Source organism: Chrysochloris asiatica, unplaced genomic scaffold, assembly GCF_000296735.1.
Source record: "Chrysochloris asiatica unplaced genomic scaffold, ChrAsi1.0 scaffold00004, whole genome shotgun sequence".
NCBI lineage: Eukaryota > Metazoa > Chordata > Mammalia > Afrosoricida > Chrysochloridae > Chrysochloris > Chrysochloris asiatica.
The window spans coordinates 35,474,215-35,500,449 of NW_006408522.1; the positions used below are offsets into that span (position 1 = coordinate 35,474,215).

Below are 26,235 nucleotides of genomic sequence, written 5' to 3' on the forward strand. Positions count from 1 at the left end.
CCAGTGGAAAGTTACTCAGGGAAGCAGCAGCTGTTGCCAGACACTGGGTGAGAAGGCTGGGGGAGGGGTACCCATGGGGTGCCATTCCCTGCAGCCAGGCCCCTAGAAAGGACCCTCCGGACTCTCTCACACACACCCTTGTCCTCCAGGCCTGGGATAGCACTGGGAGGACAGGCTGGGCACTGAGAAGGAAGAGAGGTAGACTGGAGAGCACCTGAGATGATGGGACCTGGCCCCACACAGTGACGCGTTCTGTCCTGAATCATTTCCCGGATAGGGCATAACAGCTCAGACATCAAGGTTTTTTTATTTGGGGTGGGGCTGTAAAGGGGGACTCTTATTTCTGAGTTCCTCGACCTGTCATCCCCCTCCCCCTCAGGCCGGATAAGACTGGACCAGTGTCCTCTCTCAGCTCCCCTCAGCCTCCCAGCTCAGACCTTCTCCGCAGAGCGCCCTGGACATTGTTTCCCGCCTCAGGAAGTCTCTGATGCCCTGCGCTGGATTTTGTTTTCCTTGTTATCGGGACAACTAATATTTTTTCCTGTGCGGAAAAAAAAGAGATTTTCCCAAGCAGATTACAGCTGTCAGTGTGGGGGAGGGGGCTGGAGGCCAAACCCGCCCTTCACCCTCCCCTCAGGCCACTCTCACAGGATAGAGTTTTTCAATGGAGGAGGAGGTGAGCTGGAGTCAAAGGAGCGACTCTGGCCTGGGCTCAAAAGCCAGGCGCCTGACCTAGGTTATATTGCAGGGACAAGGAGAGGGTCCTGGGCTTTCTTTCTTTCCAGTGCAGCAGAAGGAGCAGGTATAGTTGTGGATGGAGATTCCATGACACTGGGGGGGCAGTGGGGGGTTTCTTCACAGACAAGAATTCTGAACCACTAGGCAGCACTATGAAACCAGAGTGGCAGAACAGGAGTCCAGCTCTACCAGGCAAACTGCACCTTGGGCAATTCCTTACACACCTCCCTGAGACCTGGACTCCCCACCACTGACTCACGTGGCATAATGACACCTGCCTCAGTTACCTAAAGGTGTTGGACTGCTAACCACAAGGTTGGCAGTTCGAACCCACCTAGCTACTCCATGGGAGAAAGATGAGACTGTCTTGCTCACAGAGAGACTCAGAAACACTATGATACAGAATTGACTTGGTGGAGTGGATTTGATTTTAGTCCTGGTTAATGCACTGGACTGCAAATTCAATCTGAACCACAAAGTCGGCAATGCAAGCTTGCCAGTCGCTCCTCAGAGGGTTGCTATGGGTCAGAACCAACTCGATGGTACTTAACAACAACAACAGCATCCTAAAAAATGATGCTATGAGGATACAGAGGGAAAAAATATCTGATACAATGTCAGAGACTCTTTTCTTTCACTCTTTTTGTTTGTTGGTGTGGTAATGTGTGTGTAATATGAAAGGAGCCCTAGTGGTGCTGTAGGATAAGCAATGGATTGCTAACTGCAAGGGTTTTCAGTTCAAACCCACCAGCTGCTCTGTGGGAGAAGGATGAGACTGTCAGCTCCCGTGAAAATGTATAGCCTTAGAAACCCTATACAAGATGACTATGAATCAGTATCAACTCAATGGCAGTGACTTTGGGGGGTAAGGTGTATCATAAAATTAGCTATTTTAACAATTTTAAGTGTACAGTCTAATGACATTAATGACATTTACCATGTTGAGCAAACATCACTGCTGTCTATTCCCAAACCTTTCTCATCACCTCAATGCCAGGGGTTCCTATGACGACAGGTCAGAAGGGTTGGTGACAAGTATCTCAGTATATGGATGAAGTAGCCCTACACAACCAGCAGACCAGAAAAGAAAGACAGTCACTCAGGAGGCTGTCTGAATGATACACCTGGGTGTAGCTCACAAATTCCGACACGTGCTCACACACACACTCACGCACACTCACAGAGCTATGCATTCTTCCTTGATAAACTCTCACTTTCTACATCAAGGAGCTGTGGTTCTAGGCAAAGTCTGCCTGAACCACAGAATTACCACCGCTGCAGCAAATAAGACCTTGCCAAAGATTACCCAGTTTCTTTTCAAGTTAACAATACTAAATAAAAGGACTTCAGATGTGGGTTACTCAATTGTTTGTGGTTTCTCAATATATTAAGAAAATCGGTCCCCACCTCTGCTATGCTCTGCATCCTTTTGCCGTGTGACTGGTCTCCAAGAAACATTTGTTGCCTTCATTTGTCACTGTGTTGCACGCCACACCTCCCCCCCCCCCATAGCTGTGTGTAGAGGTGAAGAAAGCCATCTGAGAGGGGAAATGTGAGGATTTCTATTTACACTTTTTACCTAAAAATGAGCAATCGAACTTTAATAATAGCTAATAAGTGTTTCAACTATCACATATAATCTGCACAGAAATATTCATAATGGTTTGGAGACCACCTCTCTGAGAGGTTAGTGAGGGCTTTGTGTCTTCCCATAAACCCATTGAGATGGGGGAGAGGCTGGTGAGCTCTGGGAGCTGTAAGCTCTCTGGCCAGGTCAGACTCAAAAACCCCACCCAGATATCTGGACTTTTCTGGCCCTTGAGGGTACCCCTTTCCTTATTTACCCTCTCAGGCCTGCATAAGGCCCTGAGAGGTTCTAGGACCTTGGTCCCTATAGCTGCCCTGCATGCCATGTCACCCCCAGGAGAAAAGTCCCTGGCTAGGAGGCGGTCCTCTGCCGGGAGGCTGTTTCCTCAAGCGGCCAAGGTAAGAAGTGGGGGATTTCCAACCCAGTCTGTGGGGCTGACCTCCATACTGGGGGCTCCTCTCCTTTCTCATGTAGCCCAGGCTAAGGTGAGGACAGAAACTCCAGAGGGGAGAAGAATTAAGCCCAGTTGTTGACAAGGTACCATGGGGCAGCAGAGCCAACTAGGCCTCTAGCCACTATTTGTTGCTTTGGAGGGAATTTAGCTGTACCTAGGACCAATAGGGACCCAACCCTGGAAGACCCCGAAGGGCTTCTTCAGAGAGCTGTGGCCTGGAAATCCAGAGCCACACTTACTCATGGGCTTGTGGGAAATGACTCAAATCAATGAATGCCCCTACCTAACCCCAGGCACCCTGGTTCTGCCCCAAGACTGCTGGATGGACCTGGTAGAGGAATGCTGAGTCTAAATCCCAACCTGCAAGGCTCCCGTAACTGGCCAGCATTTCCAGGGATGATGAAGAATCAAGGGTGCCAACATGGGCCCCATGGAAACCAGGAGCCAGGAGTCCTACAACCCAGACAATGCCTCTGCACCATATTGTCCTGAAAGTGTAAACCTCAGGAAAGAGTCACTATACCTTACAGTGTTCCCCATATTCCTCCACACTGTGGCCAGCTGGACAGGGAGGAAGGTGTAATCTTGGAGGAGATGAAGGCAGTTGTGGCAGTCTGATGATGTACACACACACACACACAGACACCCGTTTCAATGTTTTTTCACTCAGCTCCTGATGGCTTAATGCATTGAGTTGATTTTAACTCATTGTGACCCTGTATAGGATTTCTGAAGAGTGGGCTTAGGAAACAGCTAGACTTTCACCTTCATAAAGATTCTCCTTGTGCCTCAGACACTCGTGAGTTTTATTTTATTATTCAGATTCTCTGTGCATGCTATGTACATGTATCTGTGTGCTTTGCATGTATGTGTATTCTTGTGTGATTCATGCAAGGTTGAGAAATTGGCATTCAACGTTCCTGAGCAGAAGAGGATCTGAAAGGTGAAATCACATCAGCCACCATCATTACAGATTGCTGGGAGGTTATATGCCGTTATTACTGATCTGTACAGCAACCAGCTCTCTGAGGAAATTGTTATTATTGATTGCCACAGTACTGGACTGTGAACCACAAGGCTGGCAGTTCAAAGTCGCCAGCTGCTCCTCGGAAACCCTATACAGGGTTTCTATGAGTCTGAACCGATTCAACAGCACTTAACAACAACAAAGGTACACATCGATAAGCTGAGTGAGGCTTAGAAAAGTTAAGTGACCACCTTAAGGTCGCAAAGTGAGCAAATCCAAGCCAGGATTTGAATCCTGGCCTGATTGAGGCCAAGCCAGAGCTCTCTGTACTAGGATTCTCACTTCTGCTCCATCTATTTGTCCATGAGGTCCTAGCTGCTTTCTCTTCTGACATGACAGAACCCCTACTTCTCCTCCCATCAGGGTGGTAAAGCAGAGTCTGTTTAAAGCTGTGTGGTACCCAGGATGCTGTGCCCAGACCTTCACACACCAAGTCAGTCCTGGGTTCAGAGGTCTGGCTGGCCCTGGGCCCAGTCAGCTCTAGCTGAACAGGGCAGCTGTTTACTGTAAACAGAAAGCTCCTGCGGAAGGAAGGGGGGGAGGGGCTGGGGTCGTCATGGAGACTGGGACGAGCCACGGGGCCTCAGCCCAGATCCACAACTATAGTAACACATCCTTGTCCCTTCTAGTGACTGAGGGGGCCTGGAGGAGGCCCTGGGTAGGTCTGGAGGACGGCCTGAGCAGGAGGGGCAGACCAGACAGGCCAGACTTCAGGGCAGTGTCCACTGAGAACAGCTTATTATTAACTGTTGATGAAGCTTTTACAGCATGTCTGGCCCTAAACCCTTGAGAATGTTGTTGTTGATAAAGTGTCTTTGAGAGTTCAACTCATAGCGTCCTTGTACAGGGTTTCCGAGGGGTGACTGGTGGATTTGAACTGCCGACCTTGCCAACCTTGTGGTTAGCGGTCGGTCCAACACACCAGGACTCAAGCCCTTGAGAACAGACTTTCTTATTTAACCCTAACAACCACCAGCAGGGAAGTACAACAATAGTTTCCCATTTATAGATGAAGAAATTGAGTTTCAGAAAGATGAAGCAGCTCGCCAAGATCACAAAACTTACCAGTGGCAGCGGGAATTCTTAGATCAAAAACTCTCAACCAAGGTGGCTCTGAGATGAGATAGCTGGGCCCCTCAGCCAGGGGAAACTGAGTCCCATGGGTGCCAAGGGGACTTTCCCAGGCTTCTGGAGTTACTCAAAGAGATTGCTGGGGACAAAACCCTTACGGTTCAGCCCAAACCACTAGACCACACGGCCTCTCCATGGCTTGAGCTGGGAAGGTCCAAAGAGAAACTCCCTTTCCAGCCCCAGCCTGAAGTGTAGACTCTTCCCCTGCTAACAAGGCTGCCCCAGAGGAGGCCTGGCTGGGCCTGGGTGTGGTGGGGGATGCTGGGGGGTTTCTGCCACACATATGGTTTCCAGATTCCAGGGGATAAAGAGGAGGCCCTGAGGGGCGGAAATGGGGATGTGCGATGACAAATTTAGACTGCTTTAAAAAAAAGTCAAGAAATCCTAAAAAATAATAGCAAAAATTCCACTAGAAAACCAAAGGGAAAGATTTGATTGTGAAACTAAGCATTGTGCGGAACAACATGGTCTGATTTGGAACAGTCTCAATGGTTCTTCAATGTTGACCGCTCAGAGGATGACTGGAGGGTCAGAAGCTCTGTCCATTATTCCTGGCTTCACCAGCTGAGGTTTGGTACAGGGATGGAGTCCAACAGGCACCTGAAGGATGTTTGGAGTTCAAGAGCACAGTGGGGACTCTTTTATAGGGCAATAACCCCCACTCCAGGACCCCCAAGGTGGCTGTGGCCAAGGATGCCTTCTGGCTTAGCACCCTCGGAGATGTGAAAGAATGAGTTGTGAGATGGGGACCTGAAGTGTTTCTGAGACCCAGCCTTAAAGGGAAATGGCCAGGAACTGAAGATAGAAGAGAGGCAACTGCTTGGAATTCTGACTTGCAGCAGGCTCAGGGCCAAGGAGGGGATAGGGGGACTTCCTGAGGCTCCCAGGAGACTGTCAGCCAGTCAGTTAGGCTGTTGTGCAAGCTCTGGTCTGGACCAAGAGGGGCAAGCTGGCAAAGGAGCCACACCTGTCAGTAGCCAGTTCCCTGGAGCTGGAGTAATGCCTTTTCTCCTCCAGGAAACCAATGCCTCCACTCTCTAAGGCAGCACTCCTGTTTCATTTCAGTGACCACATTTACTTGCCCAAGGGCTTCCTCTGTTACTCTCACCCTGAGCCTCTCTTCCCCAGAATCACTGCTTTTTGAGAAAACAGAAAAACCTTCTCAAGCAATCTCCTTTCTTCCAATTCCGCTAATACCTGAAGAGGAGCTACATGGGAAGAGGTAAAATGGGGCTCACAGAATAAAGGGGAAAGAAAGCAAACCAGCAGATATGACTCATACCAGACACTGGGCTAACTTTACAGGTATGTTAAAGCTTCTCCTGGAAGTATTGTGACCACCTCTCCAGGTCTGTTATATTTTGTCACATGTTATAGGTGGAGAAGTTGCAGTTCTGAGGATGTGACTTCAACTGACATCTGATAGATGGCAGAGCAGAGATTTGCACTTGCTCTTCTCTGGTCTCCTCCCTGTTCATCAGCTCAATCCACTTCCTCTGAAGATGCATAATGAAGGACAATGTTTAGCTCCTATGGGCAAGTAAGTGATCACAGATCATTGACAATGAATCCCATGGGAAAGGAATAGGATTTTGATGGAGGTTCACCTCAGCACCAAGGGCTGGTCACTTTTCCTCTTTTACAGACTGAATCTGTAAAATCAGGGGGTAGGATTGATAGCTCAGTGTTTTTCAAACTGGGTTCCTGGTCATCCATAGAGATTGGGAAAGAGGTCTGAGCCAGTATCCACCACAGCAGCTCAGCATGCTCTGTTTTAGGCATTGGACAACCATGAACATTTGCATTTGAACAAGGTCATAACCTGTCTGGGAGATCTAGGCGTTCAGGTCCTGGGCTGAGAGAAGTGGGGGATCTGGGGAGGGAAGCAGGGTAGACTGCTTCTGGGATTCCAGGCCTGTGGGGAATCCAGGGAGGAAGGAGGTCACAGGTCAGAGCTAGAAAGGGAGCGCGAGGGAAGTGAGTGCAGAGAGATGTGTGGCACCTGCCTCCACACCTGGGAAACACAAGCAGACCTTTGGCCACAGCAGCTTGGGAGGAGCGCTCACCTGCCTGGAGGATGGACCAGTGCCCCTTTCCCTTTTTCTGTCAGTCTTGCCCCTGCTTGCTCAGTTGGCACCAGTTGCTGACTGCCCACCCAGGGCCACCCTAATTTCCCAGGACTTCAGGGTAAAGTCCGTTCTGTTAAGTTCAAGAGGGCTACTTCAAGGTAAGGAGTCCTGGTGTGACACTGTAGGATAAGCATTGAACCAAAGGGTCAGTTTGAATTGCAAGGTGAGCGGTTCAAACTCATCAGCTGCTCCTAGGAAACTCTATACAGGATCGCTACATATCAGAACTGACTCGACTGCACTTAACAACAACTTCAAGGTGAAAGCTGGGAAAAAAGTAAAGCTGCTCAGGGAGAGGAAATTGTCCAATTGTGTGATGTTTGAGAGCAGGGGCTAAGCTTCTTGAAAGGGAAACGCTGCTTTTTACCCTTTTATTAGCCATCCGGAGTCCTGGTGTGGCGCTCTAGGATAAGCAATGGGCTGCTAACTGCAAGGTTGGCAGTTCAAACCCACCATCCACTTCTCAGAAACACCACATAGAGTCATGCTATAAGTCAGAATGGACACAACATATGCCACCCTAAGGAGCTCCGGTAGCCTAGCAGTTACGAATCGGGCTGCAAACCACAAGGTCAGCAGTTCGAAACTACCAGCTGTTCCGCGGGAGAAAGATGAGGCTTTCTGCTCCAGTAAAGATTTACAGCCTCGGAAACCCTGTACAGGGTTGCTATGAGTCGGAACCGACTCCACGGCACACAACAACAACAACAACCTAAGTTTGGAGTCCTAGTGTGGCGCTGTGGGCTATGTGTCAGACTGCAAGGTTGTTTGAATAGCAAGGTTGGTGGTTCAAATTCACCAGCTGCTCCTTGGAAACCCTATTCAGGGTCACTATGGGTCGGAATCGACTTGACAGCACTTAACAACAATAACCTAAGTTTAGGAGCTCTGATAGTGTAGTGGTTATCAGTCGGGCTGCTAATCTCACAGTCAGCAGTTTGAAACTACCAGCGGTTCCACGGGAGAAAGATGAGGCTTTCTGCTTCCACAAAGACCTATACAGGGTCACTATGAGTCAGCAGTGACTCCATCCATGGCTTACCACCAACAAGAACCTAAGTTTGCCTGTTTCAGTTTTCCCTTTTGGAATCTGGGCATGGTGTCCCTCTTCTACTAACTTCACAGCTCCCAGAAGAATGTCATCATCTTGACTCTCCAGGTGGAAGGGACAGCTTCCCAAGAACCAGAATTGAACTATGATGCATCCCCCTTCTATCTCTGCCCACCTCAGGCCTGCCTCTGACCACCATCCCCCCTCAACCTGCTGCAGGGCCCAGCTTCACCCCACCGAAGCAAAGCTGCCAGCAGGGTCTTTTGTGGTGGTGCTTCCGTGTGGCATTGCCCAGGGGCTCCACCGTGGGGCAACAGATGGACCTATGGTCTCTGCAGAACAATGGTGGGGGAGGGGCCCTGGCACTGCCCGCCCCAAACAGGAAGCTCTGCATGAGCTTCAAAGAACTGGCAGGGCCAAGGGGCTGAGTGGCTGGAGCCAGTGCCAGGACTGACGGCTGCCTGAAGCAATGCCTGCCAGCCCCGGGATGCCCAGCCTGGCGATGCGGGTGGGGCTGTGATGGCCAGGGCAGCTGGGTATTGGGCAGAGGATGCACTCAGTTGCCTCTGACCTGGAAGAAGGTTGGGGAGTAGGGGCTTGAACGTTGGGCTGTTTCCCAGCGGGGGCCGCAGGTTCTTTCTCAGGCCACAGGCGGTCTGGCCCTCCAGCAAGTAGCCATGAGGGGTAGGGCTGGCACTAAGCCTGCCGCCCACTCCCTGCCTCCAGCTCCCAGCTGCTCTACTCAGAGCCTTTTCCTCTCCACTTCCTGTTCACACGGGGGGGGCGGGAAGTGGAGGGAGGAAGTTGGGGGGAGGCGTTCAGGGGGGACCCATTGAATAAAAGGAATTAACCATTTCCCTCCTCTGACCTCTGGGAATTTCCGCCTGAGAAAGTGTCTCGAAGAATCTGCGAAGCTGGGGGAGTGGAAAAGAGGTGTGCCCCACTTGGCCCCCTCCTCTCCCCTCCCCCCACCCCTCCTCGCTGGTGATGGAGGTGGTGGGGCCAGATAACTCTCTCTGGGCCTCTAGCCTTTTGTTTCCCTGGCGCCAGGGGGCAGCGCCGAGGGCAGCCTGGAGCCTGGTGGCCTCGGAGCCCCCTCCTAATCAATGGGTTGGTGCCAGTCACCGGCTTGCGACTGGGGCCTTGGGGGCAGAGGACAGGAACTGCGACAATTGGTGGTCGTGGGGAATGAGCTCACACCCAAGCTGGTCAGGCAATGAGCTCCGCGCCTTCTCTGCTAGGTCTGGTGTTCTTGGCCAGTCTGCCCTGCGGACAGAAGACGAGGGCGGTCAAGTGGGACCTGGGACTCAGGCAGGCCCACCCTCGGGTGGCCACACCCCCGAGCTCTGGACGGGAGCGGGTTGGTACAGGATACCAGTAGACAGCACCCCCTGGCGACCACTGCCGACTCAGCAAGGCGGCCCCCCAGGGACCTCTCAAGGGCGGGCCTCAGGAAGCACCTGCTCCCCAGGACCAGCGGCCGCCCCGCGTCTCCCCCAGGTGGCTTCCTTGTTTACAGGCCTCCTGCCCTGGCCCCAGCGTCACTGCCTGTGGCCACTCCTTCTATTTCCAGTGACCGCTCCAGGAGCAGCTCATTCATCTTAGCCCCTGCCGGTGCAGCTGCCCCCCACGCTACCCCCTTATGGCCCTTCCCCCAGGCTCAGGGCCAAAGCCCTGAGGGCCTTCTCCCTCCCCCCTCTCCACTGCAGGCTGCGCTTGGTTTCCAGGGATCTAAGAGCTGTGGCTTCCCATTGCCCTGACTCACCGGAACGCCATTCTGTCAGTGCCAGGGAAGCCTGGGGCCTTTTTCCAGGAAAGAGGAAGCAGCTTAGGACCAGATGGGCTGGCTTAGGAAGGACAGAAGGGGCAGGGGCGTCCCAGGCTGCCTCAGCCAAGCCCTTTGGGAGGAGGGAGCATTAGGGCAGTATTTGTTGAACTAACATGTAGTAAGCACCCATTCTGTGCAAAGACAGAAGCCCCAAGCTGTTTTATCCAAGTAAGCCACTACCCCAGTGCAGGCCCCCTTTGGCAGGCAATGCTCACCGACAATGGGGAACAGAGGCCCTCAGCCTTCCTCTGGGCCAGTCTGGGAGAGCTGTAGGTCACAAGGGAAGTGTGAAGGAAGCAGTAGCCTTCTATACCTTCCTGGAAATAGTTCCTGGAAAGGGGCAAAGTATTAGGGTACCCTCCATCTTGTGACCCTACATTTGCTCCCACTCTTGTTTCTGGAGGAAAATGGGGACTCCGACGCTCATTAAAAATGGGCGGCTTCTAGGTCCTCTTGTTTGCCAGAAGCCATGTAACAAACCCTGTTTGTTACAGAGGTCAGGGGAATTCAGCAGGACAAGATTCCACCAGAACTATAGGAGTCTTGGAAGATTAAACTTACTATACCACCAAGTTGGTTCTGACTCATAGCGATCCTGTCCAAGAGTCCAGTTGCTCCTTAGGGTTTCCAAGACTAAATCTTTACAGGAATAGACAACCTCATCTTTCTTCTGATTGGTGAGTTTGAACAACTGATTTTATGGTTAGCAGCCCAATGCTTAACCCAGTACATCAGCAGGACCCGGTAGTATTTCTGTTGTGGATAGGGTCATCTTGAGTAGGAGCTGACTTGAAAATACCAACAGGTCCTTCTTGGAAGATTAGGCTGGGGGAAAAGAGAAACCTGTAGTCACCAGGCTGGTGGGTGTGCCCCCAGTCGGACTCCGATTCCAGGAACACTGTGGTATTATTTTGTTTCAATCTGGGCCAGCTGATAGACCACACCCGTGGAGCTGGGCAGTGCACTGTGGACACCAGCCCAAGGGGCAAAGGGTGCTCAGCTGATGTCATGGGGTGGCCCCACTCCAGGCCTCCCTGGCACCTAGTCTCCAGCCACTACTAAAGAAACCTAATTGGGGAGGGATCACAGGAGACTGCTATTAGGTACTCTCAAGTCAGTTCTGACTTAGACTCATAGTGCATAGTGACCCAATGCACAACAGGAACACTGCTGGGTCCTGTGACAGGTTGCAGTTTACTGCTGGGGATCTGTCTTCCTATATTTCACTGACCCTCTCTCTACTTTACCAAGCACGATGCCCTTCTCCAGTGGCTGATCCTTCTTGATAACATGTCCAAAGTACATGTGATGAAGTCTTGCAGGCCTTGCTTCTAAGGAACATCCTGGCTGTAGTTCCTCAAGACAGATTTGTTTGCTCTTCTGGCAGTCTATGGTACTTTCAATATTTTTCACCAACACCATGATTCAAATGCTGTTGTCCTTAGTTTCATTGCTCAGCTTTCACCTGCATATGAGGCTATTGAAGATATGGCTTGAGTCAGGTCTCAAAGTGACATCCTTGCTCTTTAAAAAATTAAAGAGGTCTTTTACAGCAGATTTGACCAATGCAATAAGTCATTTGATTTCTTGGCTGCTGCTTGCATGAGTATTGATTGTGGATCCTAGCAAAATGAAGTCTTTGACAACTTCCATCTTTTCTCTCTTTATCATGATGTTTTTTATGGGTCCACTTGTGAGGATTTTTGTTTTCTTTACACTTGAGTTGTACTCCTTAATGAAGGCTAGAGCCTTAGATCTTTATCAGCAGGTGCTTCAAGTGCTCTTCACATTCAGCAAACAAGGTTGTGTCATTTGCATGCCACAAGTTGTTAATGAGCCTTCCTTCAATCTGGATGCCTTATAGTTCAGCTTTTTGGATTATTTGCTCAGCATACACATTGAATAAGTATGGTAAAACAATGTAACTCTCTCTCGGCATACCTTTACTAATTTTAAAACAGTGTTCTAATGACTGTCTCTTGGTCTATGCATGGGTTCCACAGTGAACACAATTAAGTGTTCTGGAAGTCCCCTTTTTGCACTGTTATCCATAGGTTGTTATGATCCACACAGTTGAGTGTCTTTACATAGGAAATAAAACACAAGTAAGTATCTCTCTGATATTTTCAGCTTTCAGCCAAGATTCATCTGAAGTCAGCAATGATCTCTCTCCTTCCACATCCGCTTCTGAATCTGGCTTGAAATTCAGGTAGTTCCCTGTTGATAAGCTGTTAGAACCATTTTTACATTGTCTTTCATAACATTTTAATTGTGTGTGATATTAATAATATTGATCATTTCTGCATTGTTGGGTAACCCTTTTTTGGAATGGGCACAAACAGAATCTTTTCCAGTTGGTTGGCAAGGTAGCTGTCTCCAAATTTCTTGGCATAATGCTGCATCAGTTTGTTGAAACATTTCCATTGGTATTCCATCAGTTTCTGGAGCCTTGTGTTTCACAAACGTCTTCAGTAAGACTTGGATTTTTTCCTTCAATATCATCAGTTTTTGAGCACCTGCTACCAAATAGTTAAACATCAACCAATTCTTGTTGGTACAGTGAGTCTATTCTTGCCATCCTCTTTTGATGCTTCTTACATCATTTAATATTTTGCTCATGAAATCCTCAATCACGCAAATAGAAAATTGGATTTTTTTTTCCATTCTTTTAACTTGCAAAATGCTAAGCATGTTCTTCCCATTTGGTTTTCTAATTCCTGGTCTTTACTGTCTTCTTGAGCTGCCCTGTGAAACTTTCTGTTGAGCTCATTTACTTATTTCTTTTTATCCATTTTAGCTACACTGTTTAAGCGCAATTTTCAGAGTCCCTTCTGACATCCACTTTGGTCTTTTTCTTCTTTCCTTAATGAACTTTTGCTTTCTTCATGTATGATGCTCTTGCTGTCATCCCACAACTCCTCTCTTCAATCATTAGCACTCAATACATCTTTTCTGTTCTTGAGATGGTCTCTAATTTAGATGGGATATACTCAAGGTCATATTGTGGCTTGTTTTAATTTTCTTCAGCTTTAGCCTGAAGTTACATGTAAGCAATTGGTCGATTGTTCCAGTCTGCCCCAGCCTTATTTTGGCTGATGATATTGAGCTTGTTCATTATCTCTTCACAAAGATGTAATAAGTTTGATTCCCGTGTATTCCATATGGTGAGGTCCACATGTATCGTCTTCATTTATGTTGTTGAAAATATTTGCAATGAATAAGTTGTTGGCTTTTAAAAAATTCTATCATGTAATCTCCAGTGTCATTTCTATCACCAAGCTCATATTTTCCAACTACCAATTCCCTACTCTATTTCCATATTTTACATTCCAATCATCAGTAATTATTAGTACACCTTGATTAACGTTTGATCAATTTCAGGCTGAAGAAGTTGTTGTTGTCAAGTGCTGTACAGCCAATTCTGACTCATAGCGACCCTGTATAGGGTTTTCAAGGAGCAGCTGGTGATTTGAATGGCCAACTTTGTGGTTTGCAGTCCAGTGCTACCCTGCAGGGTCACACCAGGAGTCCATAGAATTCTTCAATTTCTTAATCACTGGTTTTGGTGGTTGGTGGGTAAATCTTGAGTAATAGTTGTATTAACAGGTCGTCTTTTTACCCTATGATATTACCCTACCTGTGTAATTACCCTATCACAGACATTATTGCATTTCAAGATACAACTTATGTTCTTTTTGAAGGTAAATAAGACTTCATTCCTCTTCAGTCTGTCAATCCCAGCATGAGAAACTATATGAATGCTTGATTCAAAATGGCCAATACCAGTCCATTTCAGCTCATTAATGTGTGGATGTAGGATAAGCACTGGACTGCAAACCACAAAGTCGGCCATTCAAATTGCCAGCTGCTCCTTGGAAACCCTATACAGGATTGCTATGAGTCAGAACTAACTTGACAGAACGTAACATTAATGCCTAGGTGTCAATCTTTATGCATTCCATTTCATTTTTGATTACTTTCAAATTTCCTAGATTTGTATTTCATACATTCTACGTTCCAATTATTAATGTCTGCAGCTGTTTCTTTTCATTTTGAGTTGTCTCTTAAGCAAATCAAAGTCCAGCAAGATTTGCTTTATCCCCATCATTAATGTTGATTCTACTTTCAGGAGGTAGCTCTTCCTCAGTCATATTTTGAGTGCCTTCTGAGGGGGCGCATCTTCAGGCAGTATATCAATGTATCATTGCTATTCAACAGGTTTTGGGGGCTCACCCCTCAAAAGTGGACCATCTGTTTCTTCTTCATGGCCTAGTCTCTGTCTGGAAGCTCCAATGAAACCTATCCATGATGGGCAATTCTTTTGGTATTTGAAACAGCAGTGGCATAGCTTTCAGCATTATAGCAATACACAAACCACCACAGTACAGCACAGATTAGATGGGGAGAAAACCTACCTGCCAAATGTCTTGGGTGGGGGTAATGATTACTTTCCCTCTCTGTTGAGTCTCAGCATTAAGGTGAGAGGCCAGACAGTGAGAGGGTATCAAAACTGGGCAGGGACTGGAAGGAAGGGACCAAGGCTGGCAAAGGATAAGCAACGTCTAGCATGCTCAAAGACTAGTGGAAGGAGAAATTATGAGTGGCTTAGAATTATACACAATGGAAACTCCCAGAAAATTCTCAGGACAGTTATGGAACTATGGAGGGAATAGTCTGCAGAAGCGCCAGTGGAAAAATGGCTTGAGAAATCAGTGTTCCAGGTGCCTGAATGCGAGATTCTCTGGGGAGCAGCACCACCTGCTGGCCAAAGGGAAGAACAGTTCCTGCTCTGTAATTCTGGGTAGAAAACCCAGGGGTTAGAGTCAGATTAGGAAGTGAGCAGGTTATGGCAACACGTTCTGTCTCACCCCTGGGTGGAGGACCAGAGGCCATGGTATGAAGGCAGTCAGGGACCTGACAGCTTTCCTCCTGAGATCATTCACACACGTTGCTCAGCCCAGCAGCAACACAGAGCCATGACTCCAGAGCCAGCAGTGCAGTGCAGACAATTTTAATGCTCTCAGCCCATCATGCCCCACCGTCCTCCATGAGGCTCTCTGCAGAGGGTACCTCTCACACGGGAGTCCCAGAGCATTCCCACCATCAGCACTACTACCCGACCTGAATGCCAGGACATAGAGGGACTCTCTTTCCCTTTGTGGGTACCAAGTGACAGGTAGAAAATAGGGCTTCCTCTATGGGAGAAGAGCTGGCGATCCAGAGGCCAAAAAGTGAAGACAAGGAAGAACACGGTTTTGCTCTGGTGATCAGAATGTGTAGGAGTAAAGAGGGAAAATGAGCTGTTAGATGCAAGGGAACAGTAATGGGGGTCAGCATTCCCAAGTTAATGCCATCTGTTAGAAGAAAGGCGGACGGCCTGGTCTACAGAAGACCAGTAGGAAACTCTGGCCAGTGCACTCAGCTGACCTTCCACAGGCAGCACCTAGAGTCCCACTCACCCCAGCATAGTAAGAGTTCATCAATCTCAAGATGACTGAGCAGAGAATAGGTTAGGAAAGGTAAGCATCCTCCTACAGCCAACTGAGGTGCTCCTCCTCATAGTGCTGGGGGTCAATAAAGGGTCGGTCAATGGATCGAATCATCAACTCCCCACAGTATACGCATTCAGCAGCCACCAGCTCATCTAGGTCAGCCTTCAACTGCTCCCGGCTGGGGCCTCCAGCTGCAGCCCCACTCTCCACCTCTTTGGCCCGGACAGAGCCCTTGGCTGGGGGTGGAGCAGCCCCCAGCTTTCGCTGCAGCTCCTCGAGCCGGGCCTGCTTGTAGGCAGGCAGGCCAGGCCGCACAGCCTGCAGCAGACAGTCAGCATGGAACATGTGGCCACAGAGAAAGAGGTAAAAAGGGCGGTTGAGGAGGGGGAAGTCACAGGCGGCACATTTGTCCTGGGGCTCCACAGTGCCATAGCGGCCTCGCAGTTCCTGTAGGTCTCGTCGGATGCGCTGGGCGCTGGCTGTGGCCTCTTCCATCTCCCGCTGTAACTCCTGGATGTGGTGGTTGTAGGCTTTAAGTGAGCTGCAGATGGCCTCCTTGAAGTGGTCAATGGTGACAAAGTCAGGAAAGAAGGGCAGCACGTCCTCAATCTTGAGCAGGGGGCAGCTGGCCAGGCAGGCCATGGCCGTCTGCACGTCTTCTTCTTCCTGTACCACGTGCCGAGCAATCTTTAGCCACAGCTTCTTGCGCAGCTCCTCATCTTCCTCTGGCAAGTCTGCGCACTGCTTGGCCAGGTCCACATCCACCTGTGGGGGAGACCAGGAGTGTTTATGCCAGCCCCTCCTCAAGTCCAGGATAAAGACTGAGAAAGACAGATTCCCAGGAAGAACCTGTGTCTGAAATGAGGCCCCCAACACTAAGCTCCCACTCCCAGGACAGGGATAGGAATCTGAAGTCCCTGTCACAACTATTTCAAAGCTACTTATGGTGGTGGGTCTCCAATTTCAGTGCACTTAAGAATCACCCGGACAGCTGTGGTGTAGTGAATTACTTAATACTTCTCTTCTAGCCTTAGTCTTTAATTCCCACCAAACAACTCTTTTCCTGATGGGTCTGGGGAAGAATAGGTGGGAGAAGAAAGTGAAAAGATGACATGATTCAGCTGTGGATATTATTGTGAAAACTCACAACTCTAACATGTATTTTAAATGAGCCATTTCAGAAGTAAGAGTGGGAATTTCATTATCAATACAGAAGAGCCAGGGGTGGAATGCATCCTTTGGACCCTGAGATCCCTGTGCATTGAACATCCTCAACCCAGGGACAGAAAGTTGTGTTACTAGAGGAACAGCGGCAGCAGAACCAAGAGCCAGAGCATGAGACAGAGGAGGAGCTTCCCAGCCCATGGAGCAAGTACAGCTGAGAGACTTTGGGCAGGACACTAGCTTGCAGAGTGGGGTGCCTTCAGATAGTTAATGGGGGAGCAAGGCTTGCTGACAGTCAGAGCTAGAGCCTAATGTCTTAAGGCTGAGACTTATGGTGGAGTGGTGTTCCCTGTGAGCATTTATCAGCAGATCTAGAAGAGCTGTGTAATACGGCCTGGACAGAGAGAGGCCTGCCAATAAGCATGGGTGAGGAGACACTGCTCTGAGCATTTTCTGATGCTGCAGTGGAACCTGTTAACTTTCCTAAGAAACCCCATAACTGTGGTCTGCTGTCTGCGTTCTGTGTGGATACTGCAATAAATTACTGAACCCAGCTGAACAGTATTGTGTAGAAAGGATGATTTGGTGCCATATTTTGGCAGGAACATATTCAAAATACAGACTTTTTGGGCTGTGCTCTCAGACATTCTGATTCAGTAAGTCCTGGATTCTGGCCCAGGAATGCATTCTAAATAGCACTTCAAGTAGCCCTAAGGCAAGCAGATGATTCATGCTCTGAGAGATGTTGAATTCATGCACAGGTTAGCACCTTTACCCTCTTAGTGTCCATAATGCAATAGCTAACATATTCCATTGTCTTTTAATTCCATTTTCCACTAATTTTTTTTTTTTTTCTTCTTGTTCCCACTAACGTTTTGACATCTCCTCATATGCAGAACTTACTTATGTACCAGCCAATGTTCTAAGTGTTTTAATCAAATCTATGGAGTCCCGGTATGGCACTGCAGGATAATGCAATGAAGGTTGGCACTTCAAATCCACCACCTTGAAAACCCCAGAGAGGGTTGCTGAGTCAGAACAGATTTGATGGCACTTCACAGCAACAACAGGAGGTACATAAAATCTCTGGGTGGTACACACAGTTAATGTGCTTGGCTAGTAACTGAAAGGTTGGGACAACCACCCCGAGGCACCTAAAGAGAAAAACCCAGTGATTTATTTCCAAAATCTCAGCCAGGGAAAACGCTAAGGAGCACATATCTATGCTGACACACATAGGATACCATGAGTTGGAGTTCACTATGATATGACCCCCCACTTTGTGGCCGAATTATCTAAAGTTCAGAAACTAGCTAAAGTCACACAATTTACTAAGTAGCAGAGCCAAAACTCTTTTCCCAGCCAGCCACTGTCCATTTTCCCACCTTTCAGAATCTGAAGCTACCGCTCTCCAGGCCCTTCACCTGGCTGGGGTCAAGACTTGCTGGCTTACCTGCAGTGCCAGGTCCACAGCCTCCTCATACAGCTCCAGGACCTTGTAGACATGAACGCAGGCGCGGTGGTGGCCATGCTCAGCACAGAGCCGCAGTGCATACTTGAGGTCATAATGCACACGGTGCGGGCTGGCCCCTGCCTGCTCCAAGTAGGCCAGCAGTGAGACAGGCTGGCCGCGAGCATACAGGGACAGCAGGTAGTTGTGGATGGCCTGCTCAGTCTCACCCAGCACGTTAACACAGAACTCCATGTAGCGGATGGCCTGGCTCACCTGCTGGGCCTCGCCACCCTGGCTATAATTCACCAGGGCAGGGATGAGCTGTCGGGCATCGAGCCGGCTGCCCATCTCAATCCAGGCGTCCACTAGCTGGCGGGGTATGTGACGGATGAGGATGGGTGAGAATCTGTAAAAGAGCTGGGGGTCACGGTGGCGAGTGAGCACAGCCAGGGCCTCCTCATAGGCCTCGTGTTGGCAGTGGTATGCCACCACCCGCTCGTAATCCTGCATGATCACTGCAAAGTACACCATGTGCTCTGAGTCCCCGTGGCTGGCAAGTAGCTCGTGGATGGAGGCCCGGCTGGCAAAGAGCCACTCCTTGTGGCGGGGGCTGCTGAGGAAGGCACGGAAACGCTCCCGAGTTTCCCGGTAAAGGGTCAAGGCCTCTGGGTCACCCTGCAGAGCCCCGAGCCGGCTAAGGTAGAGTTCTGTCAGCCAGGTAGTGAGCAGTGTGGCCTGGGTACGCTCAGTTGGCTTCAAACTAGTCAGTTTTCGCTGTAGGAACTCAGCTAGAGCCTCCTCCTGTCGAACTTCCAAGAACTTGAGAGCAATCTCCTCAAAGTAGCTCTGGGTCAGGGCATAGCAGCAGGCACTCTCCAGGTATCGCCGCTGGCGAAAGCAGAAATCAGCCTCCCGGGCTAGGACTGTGTCCAGACAGTCAGGCCGCTCTCGACAATACTCTTTGGCCAGGTCAAAGCGGTTCATGTCCAGGTAGGTGCGCCAGACATCCCGGGACTCCCGCTGCACAGAGTAGCGGAAGACAGCCCGCTCGGTGTAGGCCCATAGCTGGCCTGTGGACGAGTCCTTCACCATGTGTTTCAGTGGCCCAAATTTCTCCAGGAAGTGATCACGCAGTACCACCTGCCCCGTCAGTGTGCATACTGCCTCCACCCGGTCTGCCAATAGCAGCAGGAAGTGGAACTGGGTCAGGACGATGGCCAGGGGAAGGCTGGCTCCAGGACCCACACCCTCTGGGTACTCCCAGACTCGCTCCTCACTCAGCAGGGAGTCAGGACGCCCACAGTCCAGTGCTCCGTATAACACGCCATCCCCCATCATCCAGGCGAAGGCCTGGGGTGCAGAGCGCAGCTTAGGGGTATAGAAGGCCAACTCGCTGTAGCCCAGATTGCTAGGGAACTCACGGAATGAGGGTGGGTGGTCAGTATAGGCAGCAAAGAATCCTGAGAAGCCCTGGGCCTCAGTCCCCTCTGTGGCTCGGCCTATGAACTGGAAGAGGCGCTGCCGAGTAGTGGCAATAACAAAGCCACGCCCATCAGGACCCCGCTCCGCCTCCAATGAGCACACAGGTGCTGGACCGCCTTCTTCATTCAGCATATACAGTGGACGGAAGTAGAGATCTGGGGCAGGGCCAAAGAGCCCACCTTCACTGGCTGAAAGCTCTGCTTCGAAGATCTGACCTTGGGTAGTGCCAACCAGGATGGGGCCTGTGCTGCTCTCTGTCCCCAGTGCCTTGTTCCAGCCCACACTCTCCACCAGCTGTCCCTTCCAGCGAGCTAGTGGCCGTACCTTCTGTCCATTACGGTTCACATACAGGACCTCGGTGCTGCTCAGAGCAATCAACAGGTGAGAACCTAGAGTGGGGGAGAACATGGCAACCTAATGAGGGCTGCTTCTCCCACCCTCACCCTCCTCCTTGCCCCCACCACTCTCATATCTCACCCACCCTTTCTTTTTTTAAAATAGTAAGCACAAATGTTTTTATTATGACACAAACTTGTATTTTATGTTAACTCAATTTACAGTAAAGACACTGCATTTTATGTACAACTGTAGAGAACGTACATGGATTGTGTTATAAAAGTTCATTGGATTCCCCTTCCAAGACTAAGACTCAAGGGGAATACACGAGCAGACATGCGCTCTGACTGGTAACCACGTTGGTCACTGATAAGGGGAAGTGAGGGAAAAACAGCATGAAGCTGCGAGCTAAGTCCTACCATGTACAACAGACTCCTGTGAACCTGGGTGGAGGCCTGGTTGGCCAGCAGTTTGGAAAGACTTGGGGACTCCTGGACCCAGAGACAGTGACATAGCCACAGAGGACTAGAGTGGAGAGTGAAGTGTCCAGCTGATGAGAGGGCATATGCATAAGAACACCCACACTTGCAGATAATACCCACTTGACCTGGCCTCAATGACTGGATGATCAGAACTCGACTAAAAGAAAGAAGAAGAAAAAAAGAGTAATCTGATACAATTTGATGAACTTGACCTATACCTACAGATGCAGTGGCTCAAAAGAGGGAACAAATCTTTACAGTGAGGATCATTCCCACCCTCTCGGTACACAGGGTAGACAGGGATGGGCAACTTGGACATTGGCTACCCAAAATGGGGGGGCTACAAAGGCAAGAAGTGACTGGCTTACAAGTTTTCAAGACAGAGCCTAGATCCAGAGGGTGCGGAGGAAGGTAGAATCTCTACTGAGTAGTATCCAATTGGTCTGGACGGGGCTGATGAAAGGAGATGGGGATAGGACTCTTGTGGTACAATAGTGAATACTGCTATCAGGACTGACTGTGAGGGTTGGAAATATAAAGGTAGATATTTTGTAGCAAAAGGAGGGGGCTGGTTGACTTTGCAGTCCAGGAGCGGAGTCCCTGGGACCATTAAAGGAGAAGAGCGGAGTGAGGGACCCTACCTAGAGAAACAGTGACGCCAGAGATGGAGGCAGAGAAGATGACATAGAGAGATGGAACAGTTGGGGACTCTAGACCCAGAGAGGGAGAGGAGCTGTGTGCTGATGACTGAGGGCAGGCTTGTGGGTTATACCCTCTGGTTGTTTGATGATTTATTGAGGGGATTGTAATGGCAATGAAACGATATACGATAGGAAGAATGTAAAAGCTAATGTTCTCCCATGTAAAGTATCACATAATTCACAATAAAAACTTAAAAAAAAAAAATTGGATCATTTGATACACAAATTAGAAAATATTTACTCCGTAGAAAATAGTAAAAAATGATTTAACATTTTCCAGATTAGCTCAAGCCCAGTTAAACCAAGGAATAGCTGAATCATATGGTTAGAGTTCTGGGATCCAGGGAAAACTTTAGCTTCACTTATTCTTAAAGCCATGGTGTTCTTAAAATTAAGGTGCATAAAATGAAATCCCTAGAAATATCTCACACACCCCCTTCTTATTCTTAGTTTGCATCTGATTTTTTTCTCCTTTAGGCTAATCAATACCAAGACTTTAGCTGTCCCACCCACCCTTTCTGAGACAGTGACTTAATCATTGGTCCCCTCCTCAGACCTCCACTACCTCTTACCAGTATGGTCCAGGAACATCTTGTGAACTTTGGTGTCATCCTTACGCCCCAGCTCCACATGATTGGGCTCATTTGCCTTGCCCAAGTCAATGCTGTGGAAACAGGAGTCACAGCATCATGCTAGAGAAGGGCAGCAGTTAATCATTTTTGGATCACAAATCCCTTTTTAAGGTGTAATGAGACAGTCTTTCTTCCCCTAAATATACATTTATACATAAAATTCTCAATCTAATCCCAAGGGGACCATGAAGCACATCCAGGGCCTCCTACTTAAGAACACTCCAGCTCTGGGAACTCCATCATCTGATTCTGGTAAATCACTAAGCAGGTCTTTCACTGGAGTTTAGTGCATCTGGGATGACAGGCAAAGGTCTTCCAGATTGCTAAATTAAGCATAGAATAACCACAAACAGCAGTTAATGGTTGAGTACTTTCTATATACCAAGAGGTTAACTAGTTTTATCTCAATTAATCTGCACAAGAATTTTGAATACTGTTTAAATTATATTTTTTCTTTTTTAATCTGCACAAGAATTTTGAATACTGTTTAAATTATATTTTTTCTTTTTTTAAATTATATGCTTATTCTAACTGAAGACTCAACACAAAGATGTATAAAGAAAAAGTTAATGGTTTTCTTCTCAAACCCCATCCACTCCTAACTCTATAAGCAAATGAATACTAACATCTTTCTTCATGCTCATAACATAAATGGGGTTGTTTGGTGGCTATTTTTACAAAAAATGTTTTCATAAAGTGTCTATGAATGTATGCATTATTTTGCAACTTGTTTTCAATGATATTTTGTTAACATTCCACTGGGTCAACAAACACAGTTGTTAACGATTTTAATAATATTCCATTTGATGGCTGGTCTATAATTTAATCATGATAATCAGCATTCCGTTTAGGTCTAGTTTTTCCAACCCCAAACAATATCCTTATATTTATGTTCTTGCAAACTGGTGTTTTTTTCCTTATATGAATGTACTTCCCAAAGTGAAATTACTGGGTCACAGTTATATTAAGTTTTAAGGTCAGATACTTTTCCAAAAGATGGTGGCAATTTGCACTCTCACTAGCAATGTATGCAAGTCCACTTCCCTGTGTCTTTCCAGCCCTGAAAGTTACTGCCTATATATATATATTTTTAACTACTGTTTTTAATTTTTGCCAGTCTGATGCATTAAGGGTCCTGGTGTGGTGCTGTGGGACAATGCACTGGACCTCAGGGACAGTTTGAACCACTAGGTCAGCAGTTCAAATTCACCAGCCGCTCCTTAGGAACCCTACATAGGATTGCTGTAAGTTGGAACTGATTCGATAGCACTAACAGCAAGACATTAAAAAATGTATTAGACTAAAAATATTTTCATGTGTTTTTTGAGAATTTGAGAAACCCCTGGGTGGTGCAAGTATTTATGTGTTTGCTAACCAAAGGGTTTATGGTTTGAACCCACCTAGAAGAAGCTTCGAAGATAAGCATGGTTATCTGATTTTAAAAGGCCACACAGCCTTGAAACCCCTATGGAGTAGTTCTACTGTACACATGTGGGGTCATAATCAACTAGTAGCAACAACGTTTGAAATTTCGAGTGCCTCGTCTATGAACTGCTTGTTTGTATTTTTTATCCTCCTTTTCTACTGAATTGTCTTTTTCTCATTAATTTGTAGGGGCTTTTTGTTTTGTGAGGGCTTTTTAAGGAAGAGGAATATAAATCCTTAGTTATGTGAAACAAACATTATTGTCCCATCTATCCTTTGTCTTGACCCAATTCATAATGCGTTTGTTTTTTTTTTAATTTCATTTTGCCACAGAAATAAGTTTTACAGAGTAAAATATATCTACCTTTTTCCTTATGGCTTCAGGAGTTCCTAGTTTATATAAGATCACCCTTCAGCCCAAGAATATAGAAATGTATTAAGTGTTCTTTTAATATTTTTGTTTGTTTGTTTAGTGGTGAGTATTTTTATTTTTAGGAGCTCTGGTAGCATAGTGGTTACGAATCGGGCTGCTAATCTCACAGTCAGCAGTTCGAAACTACCAACTGTTCCATGGGAGAGAGATGAGGCTTTCTGTTCCGGTAAAGATTTGCAGCCTTGGAAACCCTGTACATGGTCACTATGAGTCGGAACTGACTCCACGGTACTTAACAACAACAACGTTTTTATTTTTGGAGTCCTGGTGTGGCACTGTGGGACAATGCACCAGACCGCAAAGTTGATTTCCGTAAGGTTGACGGTTCACACCCACCAGCCGCTCCTAGGAAACTATAGACAGGGTCTGACTATGCATTGGAACTGACCTGATGGCCCTTAACAGCAACAATAGGGTCACTATGAGTCAGAATCAACTCAATGGCACTGGATTGTTCGTTTTTTTTGTCAGATATTATTTCTATTTCTGTGGCTCTATTTCAGGACTTTAGACTGTTCCAAGGAAAGCCCAACTGCTCTGTAGGATAAGCACTGGACTGCAAACCACAAGGTTGGCAGTTCAAACCCACCAGCCACTCCACAGAAGAAAGATGAGGCTTTAGGCTCCTACAAAGAGTTTGACAGCTTTGGAAACCCTATACAGAGTTGCCATTAAGTTGGAATTGCCTCAAGATTGTTCTAAAGTCCTGACTTATGGTAGGTACTACCTTTAACAGACAAAAAGACAAGTTTACAGAGATTGGATGACTTGCTCAAGATTCCACAGCTAGTAAGTGGTAGAATTAGATTTGGAATCTAGGTCTGTCTCTTAACCACTATTCTGTACTGGTTTTCTTTGGAAAGAGATGAGCTGTTTCTTGAAAATTCCAAATCCACTGCTTTACCTGCTTAGCATGGAAGAAAGATCCTGGTCAGTTATTACTCTCCAAGGGTAACCACCAGTTTACCCTTTTCCCCCCAACCCTTGGTTACCGGAGCAGTGTATCTTTGCCCAGACTCATGCAGAGCTGATTACAGGAAACAACAAGACTGGTGATGCGTTCAGAAGGGTTAAAGTCAATGCGCTGCTTTGTGAAGATGGGCACCTCCTTCTCCAACTGAGCATTTACATAACCTACAAGAGTGAAAAACCCACCCAGAGAAGAAAACATTAGCTAGGAAAGAGATGGAGGAAAGGCAAGGAGTGACATCAAAAAACAGGACCTTGGTTAGCAGATAGTTTGATTTTAAGTAGCTGGCTAATCACCTGTACATACGGATCTTGGGTTCTTCCTACATTTCTTAAAGAAGTTAGGGGTTGAGTCTTTGAACTCTGAAGATGCTGTTACACCATGATGCACCTGCTCACAATGGTAGTGGGATGTTGGGGTCTTGGGGTCTTCTCTTATAAGATTTTGACCAGCAAATACCAACTCAACTAAAGAAGTCTAGCTCCTCTCTCCTGTCTCCCTGCCCAGGTAGTAATGCTCTTAGTAAGTCTAAGTGAGAAGAATCAAACTTCTGAGAAATGGCCCAGTTAGTGGTGTTAACTGCTGAAACCTCTAGTCTTTACCGTCATTCTTTTACCACTGCTCAAAATATGCCAGCAATTCAGACCTCTCTGCTAACTCTGTACTATTTTCTACAAAAATTTCCCTTACCTCCAGGCTGCACCCAGGTCTAGTCAAGGCCTAAAATCATCTCTTTTTTTTTTTTTTCCTGTTCAGTGACAGTTTCCTCGTTCCCCTATGACATTCTCCTTTTATTAATTTCATTACCAGCTCGTTCCCTTCCACCTCCGGAAAGGGTCTGGTGGGAAAAGCACAGAATCAAGTATCCGAAGTCTGGTGTCTATTTTCAGATTTCTCACTTGCCTAACTGCAGCGGGACAGGCAAGTCACTTCCTTTCTTTTGCCTCAGTTCCCTCTTAAAACGACGTTAGTGGCATGGTAGGGCCTAGATCACGTGGCTGCTTCTGTTGCTCTTAAACCTCCACAATCCACCAGCTGGAGACTAAAACAGCCTGAGAAGAAATCAGGGCCCCGGACGGCACGCCTCCGGAGGTGAACCGAGCTCTCGGCGCTCCTCTCCCCGCTCCTTCCCTGCGGGTGCTTAGAAGGCCAAGAAACAAGAGTGCCGTCCTCCCCTCCCTTACCCGAGTGAGGGATGCCCACGCTGGGGCAACCGGGCTGCAAGGTCGTAGAGCGCGACAACGAGTCCTCATACTCATCCAGGATGGTCGCCATGGTGCCTGGCCTCTGAGCCTTTAGTCCGGGGTCCAAGAATTACAATAGGGCTCCCCACTCCCAGGGACCCCGTTGCCCCGGAGTAGAAGCCGCGACTCCCGAGTTTCCTCAGGAGCTGACAGATCTGCCACCGACGACGGTCTCTGCACAATCCTAAAGATCTTCTCGCTCTCGCTTAAGGGAGAAGACCGGGAAACCCTCGCCCTTGAAACCGGTGCAATTCTGCACCCAACTCCCAACCCCAAAAGGGTCGCAGGCTTCCTTCAGCCGATCGCAGCTGATACAAATCTTGCTCTGGCAGCTCAGCTGACTCCCGCCCCCGCGGCGCGTGCCTATAACGCAACTTCCGGGTTTTTCAGCGTGCAAGTACGCTTGCGCACAGAGGCGACCCCGCCCGGCGCTGCGAAATGCCGCGGGAGCTGTGGGTACCGATCCCTACAGAGG

At 48.1% G+C, this 26,235-nt stretch overlaps 1 protein-coding gene across 1 annotated transcript; it reads right to left on the reverse strand.

The window, feature by feature from the left end:
* Positions 1–15,461: 15,461 nt before the first annotated feature.
* Positions 15,462–25,815, reverse strand: VPS18 (vacuolar protein sorting 18 homolog (S. cerevisiae)). Its single transcript, XM_006831758.1, has 5 exons — positions 25,701–25,815; positions 24,539–24,680; positions 21,629–21,720; positions 18,056–19,926; positions 15,462–16,203 (listed from the first exon to the last, which is right to left on the reverse strand). Exons 1-5 carry the CDS (start codon positions 25,789–25,791, stop codon positions 15,478–15,480), a joined length of 2,922 nt encoding a protein of 973 aa, XP_006831821.1. The 5' UTR covers positions 25,792–25,815; the 3' UTR covers positions 15,462–15,477.
* Positions 25,816–26,235: the final 420 nt, after the last annotated feature.

Bases quoted from the DNA above. Each gene is read 5' to 3' on its own strand.
- VPS18 (XM_006831758.1), bottom strand. From the start codon at position 25,791: ATGGCGACCATCCTGGATGAGTATGAGGACTCGTTGTCGCGCTCTACG. The intron at 24,681-25,700 runs GTAAGGGAGGGG...TCACTCTTGTAG, and splicing joins CGTGGGCATCCCTCACTCGG to GTTATGTAAATGCTCAGTTG. The intron at 21,721-24,538 runs GTAACCAAGGGT...CTGTTTCCACAG, and splicing joins GGCAAAGATACACTGCTCCG to CATTGACTTGGGCAAGGCAA.